Source organism: Danio aesculapii, chromosome 25 (assembly GCF_903798145.1).
Source record: "Danio aesculapii chromosome 25, fDanAes4.1, whole genome shotgun sequence".
In the NCBI taxonomy this organism is placed as follows: Eukaryota; Metazoa; Chordata; class Actinopteri; order Cypriniformes; family Danionidae; genus Danio; species Danio aesculapii.
In genome coordinates, this window is record NC_079459.1 from 21577668 (window position 1) to 21601791 (window position 24124).

The 24124-nt window shown below is 36.1% G+C and overlaps 1 protein-coding gene across 1 annotated transcript in view; it reads right to left on the minus strand.

Annotated features, from left to right (window-relative positions):
* Nucleotides 1–20832, minus strand: part of syt9b (synaptotagmin IXb) — a 56247-nt gene extending 35415 nt beyond the window's left edge. Inside the window, exons 1-2 of the mRNA XM_056452303.1 lie at nucleotides 20405–20832; nucleotides 1373–1736 (exon numbers count right to left, since the gene is read on the minus strand). Of these exons, the coding sequence (XP_056308278.1) occupies nucleotides 1373–1736; nucleotides 20405–20552 (512 nt within the window). The 5' untranslated portion in view covers nucleotides 20553–20832. The remainder of the gene's footprint in view (nucleotides 1–1372; nucleotides 1737–20404) is intronic.
* Nucleotides 20833–24124: the final 3292 nt, after the last annotated feature.

The following is a 24124-nucleotide window of genomic DNA, read 5'->3' on the forward strand; positions in this document are numbered from 1 at the left end:
TAGGTAATACTTTACAATAACAACAGTAAGAAAAGCCAAATTCATTGCAGTTACTTTTTAATATTAGTGCACAACTGTATTTTATTAGTTATTACCTCTAATAAAATGATAATGACGATTACAACTATGATTTTAAAACATTATTAAACACATTATTAGTCATTAAAGTACAAATTATATCAAAATGAACCATAGGTTTTGTGGTGAACAATTTACAAAAACTGTTAACACTAATTTGTTTTAGTTGTAAAACAGTGCTTTAGAATGAAAACGATCCACATCCACACTGATGTTTCACCTAGTGTTTCCGAAAAGATCTCAATCCACCCTACACAGATGAAAACGCACATCACATGACCACACACGCACTCTGGCATGCGCTGCAGCATATGTGCACGTCTGAGCTCCAGGCAGTCAGCGGGTGCTTTGAGCACACCTCCCCAGGTGAGAGCAGCGCAGGTCTGACAGTTCATCAAGGATCTTCCGCTGGATTTCATCTCACTAAAGTTGTTAAACGTGATATTTAATTCATCTTGTCTCTGTCTAATAATGGTCTTTTGAATCTATTACTTGTTCTCAGGTAATGTGTTTTGGCTGAGCGCATAGATAAGTATATTAGTATATAAGTATTAGTATATAACAATATATAATATATTAATATAACTGTCAGTTTTGACAACAAACAGAAAGGGCAAGGAGTAGGTGTCTGTTAGGTTGTAATAGCACTCCCGAAACCCTTTTCCAAATCTTTCCGAATAAAATGCCAACTTTACTACTTCCAATCGTCTTGCAGTAAAAAACACAAGTCATACCCACTGTTTTCTTGTCTTTTATAATTATTTTAATGTACAGGACAGTGGAGATTGCAGATAGGAAATTGTGGGGAGCAGAGATAGGGGAAGGATCGGCAAAGGACCTCGAGCCAGTAATCGAACTCAGGTCACCATGAGCACCTCTGTGCTATGTGTCAACACACTAATCACTAGACTATTGGCACCAACATGCCCACAGATTCTTATTCAATATTCCGTTTCTCTATGAACTGCATTAAAACCCGAAAAAAAAAAATGTCTGCAGCTTCCGGTTAATGCAGACTTTAAAAAAAATTACATTACCAGAGATGAATTATTAATTACTTTCAGCATATATATTTCAGCATATAGTAGTACAGATTAATGTGAAAATATTCATGTTTGTACAATTAAGCTAACCAATTAAGTCTCCAAGCAATTGGAAGTGTTATGAAATGCGAATACTCTTAATCAGCGCTCTACAATTTTAATTAAATAAATTATTATTCACAGTATTTCAAAGTATTTCAATGTCAATATGATGCATGTTCATTATCACGATAAACTGAATATCGGCATACCTGACAGATGAGGTTGGTTCGGTGACTTGTCGCTGAACGCGGGCTATGTGGATGTGGTTGAGCTCCTTGGCCTTAGTCTGGGCCTCCAGCTGGATGTCTGGGGATGTATGGCTGATCTTCATGGCCGACTCTGGGAGCATCATTGGAGCGTTGGGATCTTTCTCGAAGTCTTCGCTGTATTCCCGCTCCAGGCCCTCCACCTCAGCCAGGACTGGCTGCTGCTCCCCCTGCTGGTCTTTTAGGCCGGGCAAGAAGCGATCTCGCCATGGTACCCAGAACAGCTTCCATGATACGAACAGGGAGACGGCAAACAGCGCCAGGCCACATGTGGTCACCAAGAGGGATAACAGGCTCACAGACACATCTGGAGCAGAGAGAAAAGTCGGTCACTAAACTGTGAAGGTATTTTTAGAAAAGCTTTAATAATGCTGTAAGCAACATTATTTTAGCATACAGAGATTAACCTTCTAGCTCTGCATGGGTGGACAAAGTTTCATAAATAAGCATTCATATGTTTCTGATTAGCCAAACAGAAAACAATTTGGCGGCTAATCGTTTTGCACAATTCTGGTGTGGTAATAAGCCTTTGGAAGACAAGAGGCTAGAATGACTTAAAGTACCTTTCATGTTTTCAGTAGGAGCTGCTGAGATTAAGATTATACCACACTTTCACAACATTCATAACCAGTGTTGTGCAAGTTACTTCCAAACTGTAATGCATTACAGATTACTTATTACTGTGATTTTAAAGTAATCCCTTACCTTACAATATTACTGTCTCAAAATTGTAATATGTTACATTACTCTTATATTACTTTTTAGTTACTTTCACCAAAATAACTACAGAATTAGAACTTAACATTCTAAAATGACTAAATGTACTGCAGAGCATTTTACATCCAGTAGAAAGCGATATGATGTAGCAGAATGACGGTGACCTATCCAGGCTACTAACAATAAAGTATATATTTGGCAACGTGAAGACTCAAGACAATGCAAGAAAGGTTAAGAGCCAGAATCACAAATGATCAAAGTCTGTTGAAAGTATGGTAAAGGTAAAGTGATTATCTGGCAATATCTGTGAATAGCTTGGCTATTTTCATATTAGACACAACAGGCCTATATGTAAACTCCAATGCCATGACGAGATGCACTTTTTCTTAATCTTGCCATTATTCTATTCACTTTAAATTCAGGTTCACAACACAAAACTGTCATGCACAAAGTGAGCATGATGAACATAGCTTTCTCAATATAATGCTCGTGCACCGATTTCCTTTGTGGACAAAACTGCTTGTGAGCTCTCAAATATACGCTGCTCGCGTGCAAATTTTCTCATGCTCTCTCAAATATGCACTGCTCACGCACAAAATTTCTTGTGCGCTCACAGTACACTACTCGCTCAGTGAGATTATATGCAGACTCAAAATTTGTGTCTTGTGTTCCCTCTTCCTTTCATGCTTTTTGATATAATTTATATTTGTACACTATTTATTAACAATAACCAAAATACTAAAATAGACTTACATATAAAAATGTTTAATCTAATCCACTATAACCTTTTTTGTTGTTTGTTATATGATGAAATATTTCCAATTTCAAACACTTAAGACACAGAGAAAAGAAGTTGAATGCAAAGAATACATTTTTAAAAAACATTTATTAAACATCCAAAAGGTGCACCATACTAATCAAATAAAACAACATTTAAACAAAAATAAAACGAATGCAAGCAGAAATGTAACCGATAAAAATAGGGGAAAACTTGATGAGGTATTATAGCCTACTGAACTATTCACTCCTCAAATAAATCTCACTATCAATCCCATTTTATCATGGCAACTAAAATAAATTGAACACGTCTCTGTTGTCTTCCACATTGCTGATGAGATTGTGGAGGACATTTTCCCTGTCATGTACAGTGTTTTGAACAGTTCTACAGTAAAGTACTTCAATTAATCAGTTGTGCTAATACTAGTTTCTATGGTAACACAAGCGTAATATAAACAAATTACCCAGTGCTGTAGTTTTTTTTTACAATATAGGGTATACTATACTACAATTCACCACACTTTACTGTAGTAAAACTACACTTTGTATTTCATTTTATCAGTTCACTATTCTTAATACTACAGTATGCTGAAGCATTCATTAACAAATTGTAAATAATACTAGCCTAAAACATAGGCAGTATATCTAACACTCAAAAACACAAGTATTTATTATAGAATTTATCATAACCTTTTAGTGTTTCGTGTATTGCTAATAAATACTGTAGCAATATATAAACCATATCAACATTCTTGGGATAACCAATTGAACAGAAGCATCTCTGGAGAGCAAAAGCACGAAAAGAAGAGGAAACATGAGGCACAAAATGTGAGTCTGCATCATCTGATGGAGCCAGAGCAGATCATTCGCACGTGAGCAGCCGTGTTTTGAGTGCGCGCGACTGCGAAAAAAAAAAATTCGGTCGAGTTGTCCACGAACAGAGAATTACATGAATGCGCTCTTGTAAAACTGCGCTTACGACTGTTGTCAGTGAAATAACGCCATAAGCACATACGTCCATCTCGCGAATGTACTGTCTTCTGCTCATCTATTTTGCCGCTTTTCCGCTGCACGTCAGGGCTTGACCTTACTGTGAACCGGGCTGAGCCAATAGCCTCGGACCTCGAGCTCAGAGGCTGAAATCATTCCGCGTTCAAAGTGAAAATGTTCCAATAGCCAGAGGGATATTGATGACAACACGCGCATATATTCACTAACCACGAACAGAAAATAGAACTTACTTGCGGTATTTTTTATTTGGTAATGTCTTGCGGACGAAAAGTTTGTTGTAACGCACGCGTTACTGAACATGTACCGAGTAAAATATTACTGAAAATGTATAAGTAATGCCTTACACTACTGCGTTACAGGAAAATGTAATACATTACTGTAATACATTACTTTTGTAACGCATTACTCCCAACACTGTTCATAACAATTGGGTGCAGTAAGACTGGGATATTTGAATGAGAGACAACTCGAATGACCAAAGACATGCAATATAAGTCAATTGGAATTGGCTGTAGTGTATGAGTGTGTTTGTATGTGTGAATGAGAGACAGCTATTTACATTTATATGTACAATATTTATATATGATCCAATATTTGCAAAACATCCGTAGTGTACTGGTCGGCATTACTGTTTCTTGTCCTGTCTTGTCTGTCCTGTCTTGTTTGCACTAAATGTTGCACAAACCACACTTTGCGCTCTTATTCTTATTTATTTTTTATTTTAGTTTATCTTATTTTATTTAATTCTTCTAAATTTTTATAGTAGTACGTAGTCCTTTGTTATTTTGTCACTTTATGTTGTTTGATGTAGCACCTTGGTCCTGGAGGAACATTGTTTCGTTTCACTGTGTACTGCACTGTATATTGTTGAAATGAAAATAAAGCCAACTTGACTTGACTTGACTTGACTTGATTTGACTTGACTTGACTTGAGAGTGTGTGGGTCCAAAGCATGGCGCTAATTTGCGATTAGAAAGTCATCCACTGTTTAAAACATATGCCAGACCCCTGATAAATCAGGCACTAACGCTGTAGGAAAATGAATGACTGTGATAATGGAACAAATAAAAATCTATTTTATTTGTTTGAAAATCTTCGAAAAAAGGTCAAGTTTTTGAAAAAATTAACAATATCTTCTCAATGTTAACTACACAAACATAATGTTTTATGTGTTCCATTTACAGGCAAGCATTACTAAATGACAACCAAAACTGTCAAGTAGAGTGTTTCTTTACAAACTGACATCGCCATCTACTAGCCTTGAATGCAATATACAACATTTTTATATTGTCATTTTTGCTGATTTTTGTGAACGGGGATTGTTTTGACAATGCTATTGTTTGCATACAAAACTTGCTAAGTATAAACTTTCCCCATTCTATATATATTGTCATGTAAAGTAAACATACCCTTTAAAAGATTTATTAGACTATGAATAGTGTTTAGCAAATGAATAATTGCAAATGTAGAAAACTAAATTGAAACTACATATTTCTTACAACAACTCTTGGAGAGGTTTAGTGTACTGTAGTAATGAATGTGCATATGATAATGTTGATGTGGTTGGTCTTAGCAGCAGGATAAATCTGTTATGTTGCTGCTGCTTTGATTATTGGCACATAGCAAGTATGGAGACTTTCTACTGCTAGAATATTCACAGTCATGTCTAAGAACATAACATACTTCTGATAACATAACATACATGATCCCTCGTAGCAGATCTATACACAGGTCCCTGAAAACACTGCAGAGGGCTAGTGTAAACAGCACTGCACAAGGTGTTTAAATGTTGAAGAGCAAGCTTATTAGCTGCTAAGGCAACAACAACCAATCACCTGCACCATTTAGTTGTTAGCAGATTGAATAGGACTTATCAGCCTGCACAACCAATAGGGTTTCATGAGAGAACTTTGTTGTTGTTGAAATTTACCAACTTATTTACCATTATTGTTATGTTTTTTAAACTCACAAGACAGATTTCAAGCATTTTGAACACATTTCAGATCCTGACTGATCTGTATCATCTTCACTTCAGTACAGTTTAAGTTGAAGTGATGCACATATTTTTTTTTTTTACCACAGGCTGCTTGCAAAGCTGAAAATAATACCAGATAAAGCGAAAATCTGTTTTGGGCTCATGAAAGAGTGCATTGTGCTGACTGCACAGAAAATCTTGTCTTATGTTGAATATGCCAATAGCTAGGAAAACAGTAGCCATTTATAAACATTAGACGAAAAAACAAACTTTAACAAAGCGAGAGAATTTTAAGCGGCAGTACATAACTGACTATTGTAAACGATACTGGGTAACGTTGATGTCAAAACAACATTAAAACCTTGATGTCTATTTGACATCCACATATTGATGCTGTTTTAACCACCAAAATAACGATACAAAAAAGCCCATTTGTGTAAAAAAACACACATCTAAAATCAAATTTTCATACAAATGTTAGATGTCAATTTGATGTACACTACCTGACAAAAATATTGTCGCCTATCCAAGTTTTAGGAATAACTTGACTTCTAGTTGATCTCTAGACTACGTTTCCTTTACCAAAATTGAATATGATCATGGCTTGATTTTTAGTTATTTAATTAGGACATTAATGTCTGACTTTGATTGGACAAAAGTCTTGCCACTTAACAGAAATAATGTACAGTATGGAATATTAAGTCGTGGTGGAGTGGAAAAAGAACGAGAGGTGGAGTGGATGACTGCACCCATGCAGTACATCTCTGCAATGACTCAAATAACTTTTTATTAAAGCCATTTGGAATGGCAAAGAAAGCGTTCTTGTAGGACTTCCAGAGTTCATCAAGATTTTTTGGATTTATCTTCAATGCCTCCTCCATCTTACCCAACATGCTCAATAATGTTCATATCTGGTAACTGGGCTGGCCAATCCTGGAGCACCTTAACCATCTTTGCTTTCAGGCATTTTGATGTGGAGGTTATAGTATGAGGAGAAATATCCTGCTGAAGAATTTGCCCTCTCCTGTGGTTTGTAATAAAATGTGCAGCACAAATGTCCTCAGGCCCCCATACTGAATGTAACCCCAAACCATGATATTTCCTTCACCAAACTTGACTGATTTTTATAAGAATCTTGGGTTCATGTGGGTTCCAATAGGTCTTCTGCAGTATTTGTAATGATTGGGATGGATTTCAACAGATGATTCATCTGAAAGAAATCAACCTTCTGTGACTTTTGCAAATGATCAACTAGAAGTCGTTATTATTTGTTGCTCTTACAACTGGGATCGACGACAAGACTTTTTTCAGGTAGTGTAGATTTTACATCAATGTAGTCAATTGAGTCTCATGCTATACAACATATTTCATTAATAGAATCTAACATAGATGTATAACATCCTAATATCCTTCAACTATCAAGTTTTATGCAACCTATACGTGGTCCTTACTGGACTTAACTCAACAGACAGGCCAAATAATTGATGACACAGCTATAGAAATGAAGACTTTCAAAAAAACTCATCTGTTTAAGTCATTTAATTAACTTTCTGCTCCAAACAGACCATTCCAAACATTTATGGTGACATAAAAATTTAGATATTTTATAAAGGACATCAGTAATATCTAGGTTAGAATTGAACTCTGGCTTCTGAATGCATGGTAAGTGATGCTACATTTAAGAGTCTCTGACTAGCTCTGTCTCTTTCTCTCTCTCTCTAGAGATGGCTTCTCTGAATTAGGCCACCCAGGCAGGGATGCTTTTAGTGAATCCCTGTCAGAGGACCCTGCCTCCTGCTTGCTTTTCTGTCCACTCCAATCTTTTCCTCCTATATCGGTGGAAAAATATACAATATATATATACGTTCAGACCACTCTTAAGGTTAGCACACCTCAATGGATGCACTTAAAGTGATAGTTCTGTCAAAAACAAGCAATATATTTACAGAACCTATGAGTTTTACTTTCTAGAAAACAAAAAGTATTTAAGAAGAAAAACAAATGACACTTTTGAATACATTAATAAGTGACAAGTTACAAAATTAGCGCAAAAAAGCACCATAAAAACCATGTGATCACTATTTACTGCATGGATAAGAGCAGCGTGAACATTACGCAAAATGTCTAATTTTGTGTTATACAATAAAGACCAATATAAAGGTAATTCAATAAAAACATTAAATATATCTATTAAACTCTTTAAATATTTTGAATCAATTGGAGTACTGAATATATTTAAAAGAGAGTAAAATGTATTGGATTTTTAGTTTTTATAATAATGAGTAATACGTCGAACTTAATCATTAAAAAAACCAACACTGCTCCAATATATCAAGTGCTGGTCTCTTGAGCTGGCTGGGCTTAAATTGGCTTATAAAAGCGAGCACAAATCATTTGACCAAACAGATCCTCTTGCAGGCTTCATAGCAGGAAATCATAAATTGAACGGATTAATCATTTCTTCCTCTGTAATGCAGTCAAGGTGTAATCAGTATTATTAGCATTCAACAATGTTCCACAGACTTTAATAGACTCTGAGGGATTTCAGTGACAACGTAAATTAAGCATGGGATTCATTTGTGAAACATTGCTCTAAACTGTGCATGACATCCAGCACACATTGAATACAACAACATTCCTCTCTGAGAGAAACATTTTAGGGAATTAAGAAGACTATTTTGATTTGGAAATCCATTTTCTTCTCTTATCATGGCTTATATTGATTAATATAATACAAATTGTATTGCCTAATAGTGCTCATGCTTTGTGTTAAAATCAGCAGATATCGAAAGAAAATCTAACTAATGTATTATTTTTTCAATTAAGCAAGAATTCCAAATAAAATAAGTTCGGAAAACATAAATATGCTTATGAAAATGTACAAATTAGATTGTACAAAATATGATTTAGCCACCAATTTGCAAAACAGTAAATGCTGTCAAAAACATATGACAGAGTAATTGGCCATTCAATCTGCTGGGGCGACCCCTAATAAAGCAAGGAATAAGCATAAATTGTGGTCAAAACACGGCTAGACAAAGTAAGGGAAACAACGTCATAATGTCACAGTTTTAATAGATAACAGGACTCAGAAAAAGTCTGTGTGTTTGTGTGCTGTATATATGGTCCATGTAATCAGTCCTTGAGCAGCTCCCAGCTGTGTGTGTGTAATCAAAGAAGAACCGGAACAGGTGTGAGTGTGTGGTGCATGACAGGATTTGTAGTTCTTTTGGTGGCAGATTTGTAGTTCTGCAGTGATCTGTATGGACTAGATCGCTGGTGATTGTGACACTAACAATGCTGAGTTCTATAAACCGAATTGTTGGGTCAAATATGGACATACTTGGCCAAATATGGCTTCATTTTTTGAATTACACTTAAATTAAATTTTGAACCAAACAGTTGGGTTTGTCTATATATGCTGGGTTCCACAATATTCCTTCATGTTGTCCCAACACAAATTGGTTAAGTAAACTTAATATTTTTTTAAACAAATTTAGGAGGACTGAACATAAAATTAGTTGTCAACAAAATTTTTAAGAATTGTGTTGGTTCAACTCATATTTAACAAGTGGTTTGAACAAACACCAAAAGTAATTTTTTAGTGTATTTGACCAAGTGTTGGGTTAACACATCCCAGCATTTTTTATCGTGCATGTTAGTTGGCAAACAGAAAAAAAGAGAGGTCTTAAGCCCAGTTCATAAAACTACAATGAGATTGCACAAATTCACAAGAATTAGCCACCAATTTGCTAAACTAACATATAAACATGTAAACAAATACGTGTTTAATAAAACATGAAGTGTGAAGGTCCAACTCCAAGTGTACGAATACAACTGAATACACATATTCATTCATTCATTCATTCATTTATTCATTTTCCTTCAGCTTAGTCTCTATTTCAAAAGTCGCCACAGGGGAATGAACTGCCAGCTATTTCAGCGAGGAAAAAACAAAAAACATGCTTCATACTTCCTGCGCGGCTCCCAAACTATCGCTCTGTGCAACAAACTGAACATTATTTACAACTATATTACCTGTTATTTACAGCCTATGCAGGTTCTGTTGTCTGAAGCAGACATCACTCGCAGCTGCGCGCCTCAACTTTGTGGTGCGTCTGCTCACGTGTGATTTCGCGGCTGCGAATAAGTCATTACATGAATACAGAAATGACATTTTTGGGTGAATTACACATTTTAAATACAGTATGTGACTCGTTCAACACCATTTAGTGGTGTCCACATTGCTGAGCAACGTATATAAAACAATCTGAAGACTTGTGCCACTGCCTGTATGCTTCTTTCCTGAACTTGAAAATATAATTGGCAGAATCGTAGAAAAGCTGAATTAAGATTGTGTGGGAGGGCATCAAATGGAGAACACAATCTTTTTTTGATTAATCGTGCAGCCCTAACACACACACGCACACGCACACACACACACACACACACACACACACACACACACACACACACACACACACTTTAGTTTATTCAATTCACCTATAGGCATGTCTTTAGACTGTGGCGGAAACTGAAGCACCTCGAGGAAACCCATGCCAACACAGGGAGAGCATGCAAACTTCACACAGAAACACCAACTGGCCGAGCTGGGACTCAAACCAGAGACTTTCTTGTTGTGAAGCAACAGTGTTAACCACTGAGCCAACGTGCCGCACACCCAATTTGATACATTAAAATGTTACCATCAGAGTTTGTTGGTTAAAATATATGCACTTTAAAGAAAAATCACAATCCTCTACAGCCACTGTATCCTTGGAGTTAAGATACAGACACACAATATGAATAAATGATGCAACAGAAAACATGCTCCGACTAGCAGCCTCACTGGGACACACATTCAGTGCGATAACATTTCATGCATAATGTTTCAATGGGGGAATCTAAAGGTAAGCTAAATAGGACACCAAACCTTACTCTTGGCTGACAATAAAAATCATACGATGTAGATATCCAAGTGTATTGTACGTTTTAAAGCAAAATAGTTTTTTCTTCTTCCAATAAACAGATTTACTGACATGACATTGAAAAAAAATCTTAGAAGTCCAGAAAGAGGACTTCAAAATTGGGAAAAGAAAGACCTGCAATTAAGGCTATAAAATATAATAAAATCAGTTGTACGCTGTATTTGTATTATTTTCATATTGGTGCATTCCTAAATCAAAAACATGGAATATTATTAATCAATTAATAGCTTTTCTGATCAGGTCTTTGCTAAAAATAATTAATTTTTAAAAAAGGAAGTAAAATTAGCATTAATGATCAGCCAAAGTCCAATCGAACAGTTAAATCAGCCAATCAAATGTTTGTTCTGCCATAAAATGAAACATTTCAATTGCCTTTCATAACACTTTTGAACAATTTTCACTAGCAGAAAGTGCTGGAAAAGCTCACATATAATTAAAAGAAAACTGCAAGATATTGAGTTAAGCGCTACATTTTGAAGCAGAAATACTGAAGTATTTTCTTGCAAACATACTCCAATAATCTTTGTTTTATTTACACTGTAAAGCGCAATAATTCGATTTTACTTGAAAAGTTTGTAAACCCGTTTTCTTAAAACTAATACGTAAATTAATTATGTGCATGATTACAGATATTAAGTCAACTAAACAGTTCCAGGTAACAACGTGTATACTCACTTTAAGAAAAATAACGAATCGATTTTTAAAATGTACAATGTTAAAAGTGTGGAGGCATAGTTGAATGAGAATTAGCTTGACTGGCTTTAAAAATAATCTACATTTTATTTTTAGCTAAAAACTTTCATTTCTGAAAAAAAAGAAAAGAAAAAAGTGTGTGACATATGTCCATTTAGATGAAACTCTGACAAACATTCTCTCTTCATATATTGCATGGGAACTGCCATTCCAAGTAAACTGACACAGTGAAAGGGAGTTTGATTTTTTTAAAGGAGTCAAAAGCGACTGAGCTACCTCACTCAATGTGGATATTTCTTAGTTTCAAGTCATTAACAAGAAGCATTCAAAAAGAGCTGTCCATCTCTATGGAAACATCTTCATGTTGCATCTGTGTCGGTTACAAATATGGAAACTAAAGATTGCGTCTCACGGTTTAAAAATGGTTTCACAATCCCACAAGACACTAAACTCATTTCTAAGCTCTGACATCACATTATTCACTTATCCAACTCAAGATTAATGACACTGGCTTAAAGCGAATTTGTTTACCATTACTCTCCCCTCCAAAAAAAAAAAAAAAAAAAGATTGCGATTGCTGTCCTCCAAGTTGTCTGTTCTTTCAGCAAAAACTGACTTTTTTTTTTTTTTTTTATATTTTTTTGCTTTCTTTCTATCATTTTTGACACCATGCCAGCTTCTTTGTAACTATATTCTTGCCGGAAATCAGGTTTAGCTTTTCAAAAACTAGCACATTAGATGTTTAAGAATTTCTTTTTGTTTCTAAATTAACTAAATGTACATGCTTATAAACTTTTTCTAAAGTGTCAACCAAATAAAACAAAAACTTCCTAACAGGAATATACAGTCGTCAACATTTAAAGTGGATCAAAAAAGTATCTCGAAATTGACCTAAGACAAGAATGGGTGTTGTTGAATAGTTTTAAGACAATTTTGATGAAAGGTTTTGACCCACTTAAAATGTTGACTACTGTAAGTATTACATTAAGAAATAAAATATGTTTCATTGACAGTGGGTGGAGCAACACGGTTAGCACTGTCGCCTCACAAGAAGGAAGGTTCGAGTCCCGGCTGGGTCAGTTGGCATTTCTCTGTGGAGTTTGCATGTTCTCCTTGTGTTGGCATGGGTTCTCCAAAGCAATCTCACAGCAATTTGTAAATTTTTGATTTAGTGGCTAATTCGTATGAATTTGTACGATCTCATTCGTACAATTTAGCACGATTTGCTCATCACCCAATGACAGTTGGGTTTAGGGGTGGGGTTGGGTGCCATGCCTCCTTTTTAAAATCATAAATATTTATACGACTGAACTCGTACAAATTATCCACTAAACTGACAAAACGTAAAATACTTACATTTTCTTGTGAGATCAGACTGGTTTCCTCAGTCCAAAGACATGCGGTAATTGGTGAATTGAATAAACTAAATTGGCCGTAGTGTATGTGTGTGAATGAGCGTGTATGGATGTTTCCCAGCACTGGGTTGCAGCTGGAAGGGCATCTGTGTAAAACATGCAGTGGATAAGTTGGTGGTTCATTCCGCTGTGGCAACCCCTGATGAATAAAGGGACTAAGCCGAAGGAAAATGAATGAATGAATGAGATAGTGGGTTGTTACATGAGCATTTTGGTGAATTTTATCATGATATTAAAAATGTGTGTAAGGGGCCATTAAAACGACTTTTCAGACAAAAAGGAAAACTTTTTATACGTTTTGACTGTTTATTTACACTACAATGTGGTTTTTGGGACTGAAAATGTATAAATTGTGTCATATCCATGTAAAAACCCGAAAACAAAAGTATTTGAAAACGATGATGTGTGCATGGGCTTGTTTTTTGCATGTCATTCCCTTGTAGCAAACTAACAGTAAGAGGCGCGTGGTTAAGAATATTATGGCTGAAGGCATTAAGCTGACATCAACAGAGAATACTGACCTGGCATCAGTAGTACAGCGTTTTTGTCAACCCAAGCTCATTGGAATCATGTGCCCAGGGATATATTTTTGAAAACCGAGAAATATGTACCAGGGGCTACGTCTTCTTGCAGTTTTTGTTTTTAAAATCCATTAGAGGGAGCTGTGTACAATTTTTACAATCTCAAATATGTTACTGGGGCACAATTTCTCATACGTGTTTTTTGTACACCCACCAGAGGCCATTATACATTTCTGCGTATCTTAGTGATGTTTTATAAACAAATTTCGGGAGGAGCACGCACAGAAGTTTCAGTATCAATTATGTCATTGACAATTATTCTATTATCCAATCAGTTCTTGACCAAACCCCTATATATACCAAAGCTGTCTTACCTGCAGCATCTTACTACTTTAGCATCCCTCCACCACCCCGTCACCTCACCTCTTAAACATTACAATCCCGGGGGGAGCGTTCTGGGGCCGGGCTAGATACTTCGCTCGAATCCCAATTCCTCTCTGTTTCCTGATAAGGGGAAAAACTCGAGTTGGGGTGTCTTCCCCGAGCTCAGAGCCCTCTCCCCGGACAGCACGCCAAATACACTTTATTCTGTAACTATTGCAAGTGTGAACTTGTGAAATGTCTTTCTTGTGCACGTCTGTGAGAGAAGCTGGTTGGCTTGTTGTTGTGCATAATATATAAGCTTGATATCAACTGACCCACACATTCCCTTCCTTAAACACAACCGAAAGTGTTTAGTGTTTTCATAAGCAAAGAAAAAAAGAAAAGGCATTGTGGCCACCTGCTTTTATCACAACGTCACACTGCTTTTTTGGGAGGGTTCGTTTTACCTAGTTTCTGGAACCGTCCTTCTCTAGACTCTAACCCTTGTCTGAGAGCTTTCATGGTGAGCTACCAAGTAAGTTAGTCACACCGAAAAAGCCATCTATATGGTGGTAAGTACCACTCCATGACGATCATTTTACACACAAAATGCAGCCAGATGTACCCACAAGCACATATTTCTCTGTTCTTAAGACTGTATCCCTGCGCACATTTTCCCAATGAGCGTGTGTTGGTTTTTTAATGTGTAGACTCAGATGGTTTTGAAAATGGTGTTGTGAAGACGTGAAACTTTTTTGGAAAGAACAAGGGAAATATGTTTCCATTTTTTTTCCAATATGTGCTTCAGTGTGGAGTTTGCATGTTCTCCCAGTGTTCACGTGGGTCCAAAGACACAGTCCAAAGTCCAAAGACATGCTGTATAGGTGAATTGGATGAACTAAATTGGCTATAGTGTATGAGTGTGTGTGTGAATGTGTATGGATGTTTCCCAGTACTTGGTTGCAGCTGGAAGGGCTAGCAAATAGTAGCTAATAGCTAGGAATAGTTGGCGGTTCATTCCGTTGGGCCAGGCCCTGACAATTTAAGGACTTAAACCTGGTTTATACTGCTGCGTCAAGTGATCGGCGTGACCCATGGCGCATGCAATGCGCGTAGCCGTGCATTTATACTTCTGCGCGCTGTGTGTGTTGCTCTGCAATAACACTTCAGAAACGCTAGCTAGCAGTAGGTGTTTATGTTCCTCTGTGTCGAGTTTCTTAGCATTACTGTTTGCTTATTTTTTATTTCTACATATGAACCGGAGAAGCCTCTTATTAAAACAAGCACACCTGAATTGTCTGTAAGAAATGTCAGCAAAATTTTAACTGTCACATGCCTCTCCAATCTCAATTTGCATGTTGATTTTAACAAGCCAGTCATACAACACTCCATTCCCAGGGACCGTGCTGTTATGCATCTTTTTAAGCAGGTGTCAGTTTGAGCATCAGCAGGTGTGACATGAACCCAGACACGTTTTTTTTCATTTGAGTATTTTCTCACATATGAACACAAACACGCGCACCATACAGTAGGTGTAATGAGCGTGCAGATGCATTTAGGCAATTTGCGAAACACTGTGTTCACCCTGCTCAACCTCTCATGAATGTCTATTTTTATTTCTGCTTCTGTACATCCAGGTGGCAGAGCACAGATGCTAGCAGCTGTTGGCCAATCAGAATGAGTCTGTGAGGCTGTTTGCAAATCTGATGGCGAGATGTACAGTAAAAATGTATTTTTCAGCCGCAGGGAAGGAAAGTGTTTAGAGGTCGACCAATCGAAGACTTTAGTGACAGTCCAAATGCCAACGGTAGAGAAACAATAGGTGAGGATGGCTATGAATAAATGTGACTCACATAATAGTACACAACCTTCACAGTCAGTAGCTCATCACTGGCAGAATTCAGGGACTGAAAGTAACCACACCTCACAAATTAGTGATAAATAATAAATATATTACTTTAAATATAATCTATGGGCGACACGGTGGCTCAGGGGTTAGTACTGCCACCTCACAGCAAGAAAGTCATTGGTTCAAGTGCTGACTGGGTCAGTTAGCATTTCTGTGTGGAGTTTGCATGTTCTCCCCGTGTTTGCGTGGGTTTCCTCTGAGTGCTCCGGTTTCCCCCACAGTCCAAAGACATGCGGTATAGGTGAATTGAATAAACTAAATTGGCCTTAGTGTATGAGTGTGTATGGATGTTTCCCAATACTGGGTTGCAGCTGGAAGGGCGTATCCAACATATGTTAGATAAGGTGTGTGATGATTAAAGAGACTAAGCCAAAGGAAAATTAATGAATGATTATAAACTATGAACCATTAGAATTGTTTTTGAGGAAAAATCTACATATAGTGGACTTCTATGGTGCTCAGTGGTTTGTACTGTCATGTTGCCGTTTTAATGCAGCTTCAAAAAGATCTAAAATTGATCTCAAGCAAAATGATCATTCATTTTCTTAAAAAAAAAAATCTAAACCAATATACTTTTTAACCACAAAAGTTTGCATCCCAGAGCAATATTGTGGACAGTGATTTTTCTGAAACACTAAAAACGGCAGTCTAAATGAGGAGTGTTTTCATTCTAAAATTACACTTTTAAGCGAAAATCCACTAGTGTAAACGCGACCTTAGAATGTTCATCAGCATTGGCACCAATAGTTCTTAGCCCACCGAACTGAATATAGCGCCACTGCATTTTTGGTGTCCCGAGTTTCCTGGACCTTTCCAGATCAATCCATCTTTGCTTCCCTTCTAGCTACTGTTCTGTCGTAAGAAAGGGAAACACTCCCTACAAATCTTGTAAAACAAACCGAATGTTCATCAGCCAATTAGAATCAACTAATTCTTTAAGTGCTGCTAGCATAAAACAGAGACATTTGCTGCAACCCACCACACAAGTAGCATTTTACTTCACAAGCAGTTTTACTTCACAACCACATACAATCTGCATAGTATGAATGTAATTCATATGTCCTACATCCACCATGTTGTCATTATAACATGATGTTCACTGCCATTCATAAATTTTCTCATGTAGCATCATAGGATAGTATAGTGTCCACTGGATGTGCGCTTCAGAATCTCGCTGGAAGTACTTGGTCATCAATGCACTTCTTGTCTACTGTTTTTCAAATACTATGAATTCTAACATACAACTGAGCTCACTTACTGCTTTTCACATACTATATAGAAGGAAAGTAATAGGGGTGCACAATATATCGCAGAATTATCATTATTGTAATAAGAGTAGATGCAATATAAGTGTGATAAATTACATATATTTTATGCATTGGTTTTTCATCTAAATTTGACCAATTAAATGAGGCCTTACTATCTTTATCCCCACCTCCTTAGTAGTTGCTGTTTTGCTATTGGCTGGAGCAGCCCAAAAGGTGAACCCGGAGCTTAACATAAATACTTACGGTGGGGGTCAACACTGTAAAAATGCAGGATTCCACACAATTCGTTCATGTTGTCCCAGCTAAAACGGATTAAGTCAACTTAACAAATTTAAGTGGATTGAACATAAAACAATTAAGTTTTCCGCGATAAAATCTCAGGAATTTTGTCGTTTCAGCTCATTTTAAATAAGTACAAGTACAATTTGAACAAGAAGCAATATTTTTTTTTTGGAGTAAAAAACAGAGGAAAATGACGACAGCCATTGAGAGTCAGCATATCAGCTGATGTGGTTTTCACTCATTCATAGTGTTTAAAAGACTAAATGTTTGCACCTCGACAACTTTTTAGCCTGAATTAATCAATTAATTTGATCTGAAAAATATCTTTACCTGTTTATTTTATTATCAATCAATAAATAAATGATTTAAAAAAAAAACATAGGGAAATATTTCAATACTCAACAACAGCATATTTTTTCAGTATCGTGCAGCCCTAGAAAGTAGGCCAATTTAAATGCACCTACTGTCTTTCCAGTGTTTGGTCTGTCAGTTACACACAGATCTGTCAATATATGTCCACAACATGTCGTAAAAGGTGTCGTCGCAAGTCATCCGTTACAGTGATGTCTTATTAACCTCTCAGAGTGCCACATTCCCTTGGGTTCCATTACAAAAGGCTTCCCACCAAACCGCCACTTTACAGCAACGTATGTGAATTCCCCATCACTATTTACTGGCCTCCTCTGAACCTGAAGCTGTTCCCTTTCATTAAATTCTTGTACAATCCATCTTGAGCTGACGACCTACGCGTATGAATCGCAGTCCCATGAGTATGTAGGCCTCGCGTTAGCGGATGTCAATGCCGGGTAATGGTAAAGGAGAAAGAGTACAAGGGTGGGGTGGAAACCTAATGGCTTCCAGTCAAACGCTCTGTCTGGGTCTCTGAGGATCAAAACGGCATGAATGAAGCGAAAGTTTAGTTAAAGTCAATGCTCTATTTCTGTCATCAGTGACAGGTTGTTTTGAGGGTTCAATATTGTGTGAATAATGAATACCTGTTTTGTAGTTGCATGCTTAAATTAAGTTTTGAATGCATAAATATACAAAACAGGTTATTAAGGCTCCTGCGGGAATATTAGTGCTAAAATTATACCACTTCTAACAGGCAGCATTAAATCTGAATGAATGTAGGCTGCATTTCTGAATGGTAAAATACAGGACAGCTCTAAATAGGTCATTAATACTGGACTGTTGGGAATGCTGATTGGGGCTTGTTTGTGTGTGCGTCAACGTAAATTAGATATATTAATAAAGAAATGACAATTATACCTAGAAAATTTTAAAATATATACAAAAATAATAAATTTGACTAAATTCAAAATAATTAATTAGGCTGTTTATCATCCAAATCCAGTCTTTTCTTCTTCGTTTTTTTACATGATATTGAAAGAAATGCTACTAATGCAAAGTAGTTTAGTGATAAGTACAGTGTTCACAAACAATAAAATAATTAGGTAACTTAAAAAGAAAATTCCAATATAATATACATGATGCATATGCTTTATCATTTGCCTTTTTACCTGTTGCCATACTATGTATACTTAAAAAAGGAGGGGATCCCAGAATTCACCATCATTTTTATTTGGATGTTATATTTTAAACAGGCCTGTAGCTGTGGGGGGGTTGGGGTTCGGATGGTTCGAAAGACCCCTATTTTGACTACTATGACATCATAAATTGTGAAAATAACCCATCTATAAAGGCTTAAAGATCAAGTGGAATCTTCTATTTGCTGTCATGACTTCAGCTAATCAGTTTGACCAATGCTAACAATTCTTTTTCATCCAACATCCAGCTGTACAAGAAAACATACAATCTGAGTGAAGTAAAGTCATCTTTTACTACTGACCAACTGTTTTGTTGTTAAATAGAGAAAATATTAGACAAGCAACTTTTATTCAAAATCGTGGACCTTATTAAAACAAAAAATGACCAATAAAAAGCTGTAAAGCACTAAAAGCGGCCCAAATTATATTAATTTAAATACTAATTAGGCTATTGTTTTGCATGGATTTTCAAATGTACTTTCTTACAAGAGAGCCTAGAAAAATCAAGCTCTACATTATTATTATTATTATTATGATTATTATATATGCAAATGGCCAAATTCTGACAGAGGAAAGTTCAATGTGCTGGCCAGTTTGTTATTTGGCTAATAAATGACAATAGACTAAAGTTTTTAATTTACAACTTCAACAGATTACTATTGTTTTCTAATGATATTGCATGTAATAAATTTGCTTTTTAAAAATAAGTATTTATTCATATATTTTTTATTCTAAATCTTTAGGAAATGTTTTTGGTACATCAAAAAGTGTGGTTATGATGACCATCCGACAAGCTAATCCAGCTAAAATAGTGCTTAAAATATCACTAAAATGCAGTATTTAGATATAATAATTTAATAGAAAATTAGGCAAATAACTGCAAAAAGGTTCACTTTTGGATAAAAAAGAACCACCCCTTTATGTATATATATATATATATATATATATATATATATATATATATATATATATATATATATATATATATATATATAGATATATATATATATAGATATATATATATATAGGCTTATACAAAGTATATTTATATACAATGAAAACCACGGTAACCACAAATTGATTAAAATGAATCAATTAAGCAATCTTTTAATATAATGAAATTATAGTTAATTTACCTCATGTAATGGGTGTTAAGGATAAATCAAACGGTGCATAAACATTATTTTTGAAAAGCAAATTATGACTGAAAATAGATGCGATTAATTATTAATATCAGCGTTAATAATGTTTTTATTCATTAAATGGGTGCGGTTCACTTTAACGACAAACTCGTATTTTCGTGGACCAAAGTCGACCGTACAACACAAAATGACATCGTTTAAACACAAAAAGTCAATCCAAATAACTTCGGAGCGAGGAAAAATTACCTCACGACAACAAGTTTAAGCTTTGTATATACTTTTAAAGAAGTCAAACGCTACTATTTTCGGCGTTTTTGTCGAGTAAGTTGCACTATATTAATCGACACCAATCAAACAAGCTCCTTACCGGAGTCCGAATATCTGGGTCTCCCGAGATCGCGAAAATAGTAAGTGAAATCCTGGCAGTTTTCATTGTGCACCTCTCCCCTCGAGCACAGATCGGACAGAAGCTCCAGCGCCTTTCCACAAATCTCATCCTCTCTGTCTGCAGGCATTTCCCTCCAGCATCCTTCTGAATAAAGACTCCTATAACGCCTATGGAGACTTCCAGATGCTGACAGCGCTCTTCATACTCGCCCGGCTCAATCCCATAAGGAAAAAAAAGTTCAGTTCTACAGTGTGTCCAACATCAACCCTGCAAGTTTCCAGATGTGTGTTTGGCAGGAGGAGGTGAGTGCATAGCGCTTCGTGACACTGGTTGAATTCAGCCGAAAACACAGGTGTCGCGGCTGAAGCGCATCTTCATGAATGAGAGGCTGTTGATCTGCTGCTGCTGGCGCGAGTCTCTCTCAGTCACAACGAGCCCTTCTGGGATCTCTTGTCTTCTGCCAATCTAACGCTGCTCCTCCCACACCAGCTTAGTTTTTTATTTCCACAACAAGACTTCTGTTACACCATTTGGAAGCTAGATCCCGTTAATTATTTTGCTGCTGAAAAATCAAGTTGGAGAGGAATAGTTTTTTAAATGAATGAATAGTTATTGATAATAAATATAAAATGACAGAATCAGTGTCAGAATCAATATCAGTGGCCCAGTAGTGCACAACACAATACCATTTTAAAAAGCATTAACAAACATTGAGCTCACAACACAACAAAATTAAGATGACAACGCAACAACATTAAGATCACAATGAAGCTATTTCAAAAGTCAAACATTAATCTCACAACACAACAACATTAAGATCACAATGCAACAACATTTCAAAAAGCAAACAATCTCACAACACAACAACATTAAGATCACAATGCAACAACATTTCAAAAAGCCAACAATCTCACAACACAACAACGTTAAGATCACAACGCAACAACATTTCAAAAAGCAAACAATCTCACAACACAACAACGTTAAGATCACAACGCAACATTTCAAAAAGCAAACAATCTCACAACACAACAACATTAAGATCACAACGCAACAACATTTCAAAAAGCAAACAATCTCACAACACAACAACATTAAGATCACAACACAACAACATTTCAAAAAGCAAACAATCTCACAACACAACAACGTTAAGATCACAACGCAACAAGATTTCAAAAAGCAAACAATCTCACAACACAACAACATTAAGATCACAATGCAACAAGATTTCAAAAAGCAAACAATCTCACAACACAACAACATTAAGATCACAATGCAACAAGATTTCAAAAAGCAAACAATCTCACAACACAACAACATTAAGATCACAATGCAACAACATTTCAAAAAGCAAACAATCTCACAACACAACAACGTTAAGATCGCAATGACAATAAAATCACAACGCAATGACATTTCAAAAACCAAACATTAATCTCACAGCACAACGACATTAAGATCACAACGCAACTACATTTCCAAAGTCAAACATTAATCTCACAACACAACAATAATTAGATCACAACGCAATTACATTTCAAAAAGCAAACATTAATCTCACAACACAACAACAATAAGATCAAAATGCAATACATTTCAAAACAAGCAATCTCACAACACAACTACATGAAGATTACAACGCAAATACATGTCAAAAAGCAAACATTAATCTCACAACACAACAGCATTAAGATCACAATAGCATTAAGATCAAAACAGCATTAAGATCAAAACACAATACATTTTAAAAAAGCAAACAATCTCACAACACAAAGATCACAAAACAATGACATTAAGATCACAACTCCATGACATTTCAAAAAGCAAGCATTAATCTCACAACAAAACAACATTAAGATCATAATGCAACTACATGTCAAAAAGCAAACAGCATTAAGATGACAACAGCATTAAGATCACAATAGCATTAAGATCAAAACGCAATACATTTTAAAAAGCAAACAATCTCACAACACAGCAACATTAAGATCACAACGCAATGACTTTTCAAAAAGCAAACATTAATCTCACAACACAATGACATTAAGATCACAACATCATGACACTTCAAATCAAATATTAATCACACAAGACCGACAATTTAAAAAGCAAACATTAATTTCACAACACAACAACATTAAGATCAAAACACAACAACATTAAGATCACAACACAACAACATTAAGATCAAAACACAACAACATTAAGATCACAACACAACAACATTAAGATCAAAACATAACAACATTAAGATCACAACACAACAACATTAAGATCAAAACACAACAACATTAGGATCACAACACAACAACATTAATCTCACAACACAACGACATTAAGATCACAACATAATGACACTTCAAATCAAATATTAATCACACAACACCGACAATTTAAAAAGCAAACATTAATTTCACAACACAACAACATTAAGATCACAACACAACAGCTTTAAGAAAAAAAACGCAATGACATTTCATGAAGCAAACATTAAGCTCACAACACAACGGAAATGCTCCGGACCACTAGGTGACAGTTAAGCCACAAGCAAGCAATTGTGTGTGCACTTCACAAGTATTCGTTCATTTAGCGGATGTTAAAGATCAACGAGTATGCCCAGAGGTAACATTTGCTTCTTGTTTCTTGGTAGCAATGTATTGTGATGGATTTCTTGGGGCGTCTAAAGGTAATAACTGCTTCGGTCTGTAACTTGCCATTCAACCTAATGAAGAAGAAATCAGTGTTCCTCTGCCACCAAAGTCCCTTTAAAGGGCACCAAGGTTACCCCTTTTTTCAGACTTAATATGAGTCTTTTGTGTCTCCAGAATGTATCTGTAAAGTTTCAGCTCAAAACACCCATTAGATTTTTATTATACATTTTATTAAATTCTATTTTATACATTTTTGCACCAGGAGGCGGATTTGGTTTACTGCGCCTTTAAGGCTAGTCCTCCCCATCCACCGTTTCTACGTGCCTTTCTGCATGCCTTGATCTCCTCCCTCGGTTGATTCAGACAACAGACAGACATAAAGGAAGAAGATCTCATGTAACGTTTGTGAGAAATACTACTTTACCAATGAGTATTTGTTGTAGAGTAGCTACGATGAGTCACACACAATGCCGTTACAAAGTTCACGCACACACAGATACACACACACAGACACAGCGCGGACACGACATGCACACAAACAGATACACATACACACACAGACACAGTGCAGACACGATACGCACACACAAAGATACACACACACACAGCGCGGACACGACACGCACACACACACACACACACTTCTACGTCAAGTTGCGGTCGTTCTGAAAACCGCTCCAATTGGTCCACCGTTTTAATGTTGTTAAATTGAAAAAAAAGGACTGGGTGTGTTTACTTCACCCCAATATGACTGTCAACACAGTATACCTGCATATATGTCTGTCCAAACAGCTTGAAAAGTAGATTTTTCACCATAGGTGCCCTTTAAGGCAAGTAATTTCACTTGGCGGCCATCTTTGAAATGCCTCTTGAGCATTGTGCTCAGGCATTCTGTCTGAATGGGGAAACATCAAATTCTTTAAAACTGTTTACCAAGTTTACGATTACATTTCATATTTGGAATCACCAATAAAATTAAACAACTGTCTCATAAGTTTTGTTTCTAAACGTTTGAATCAAACAAAATTAGCATGCACACTTGAAA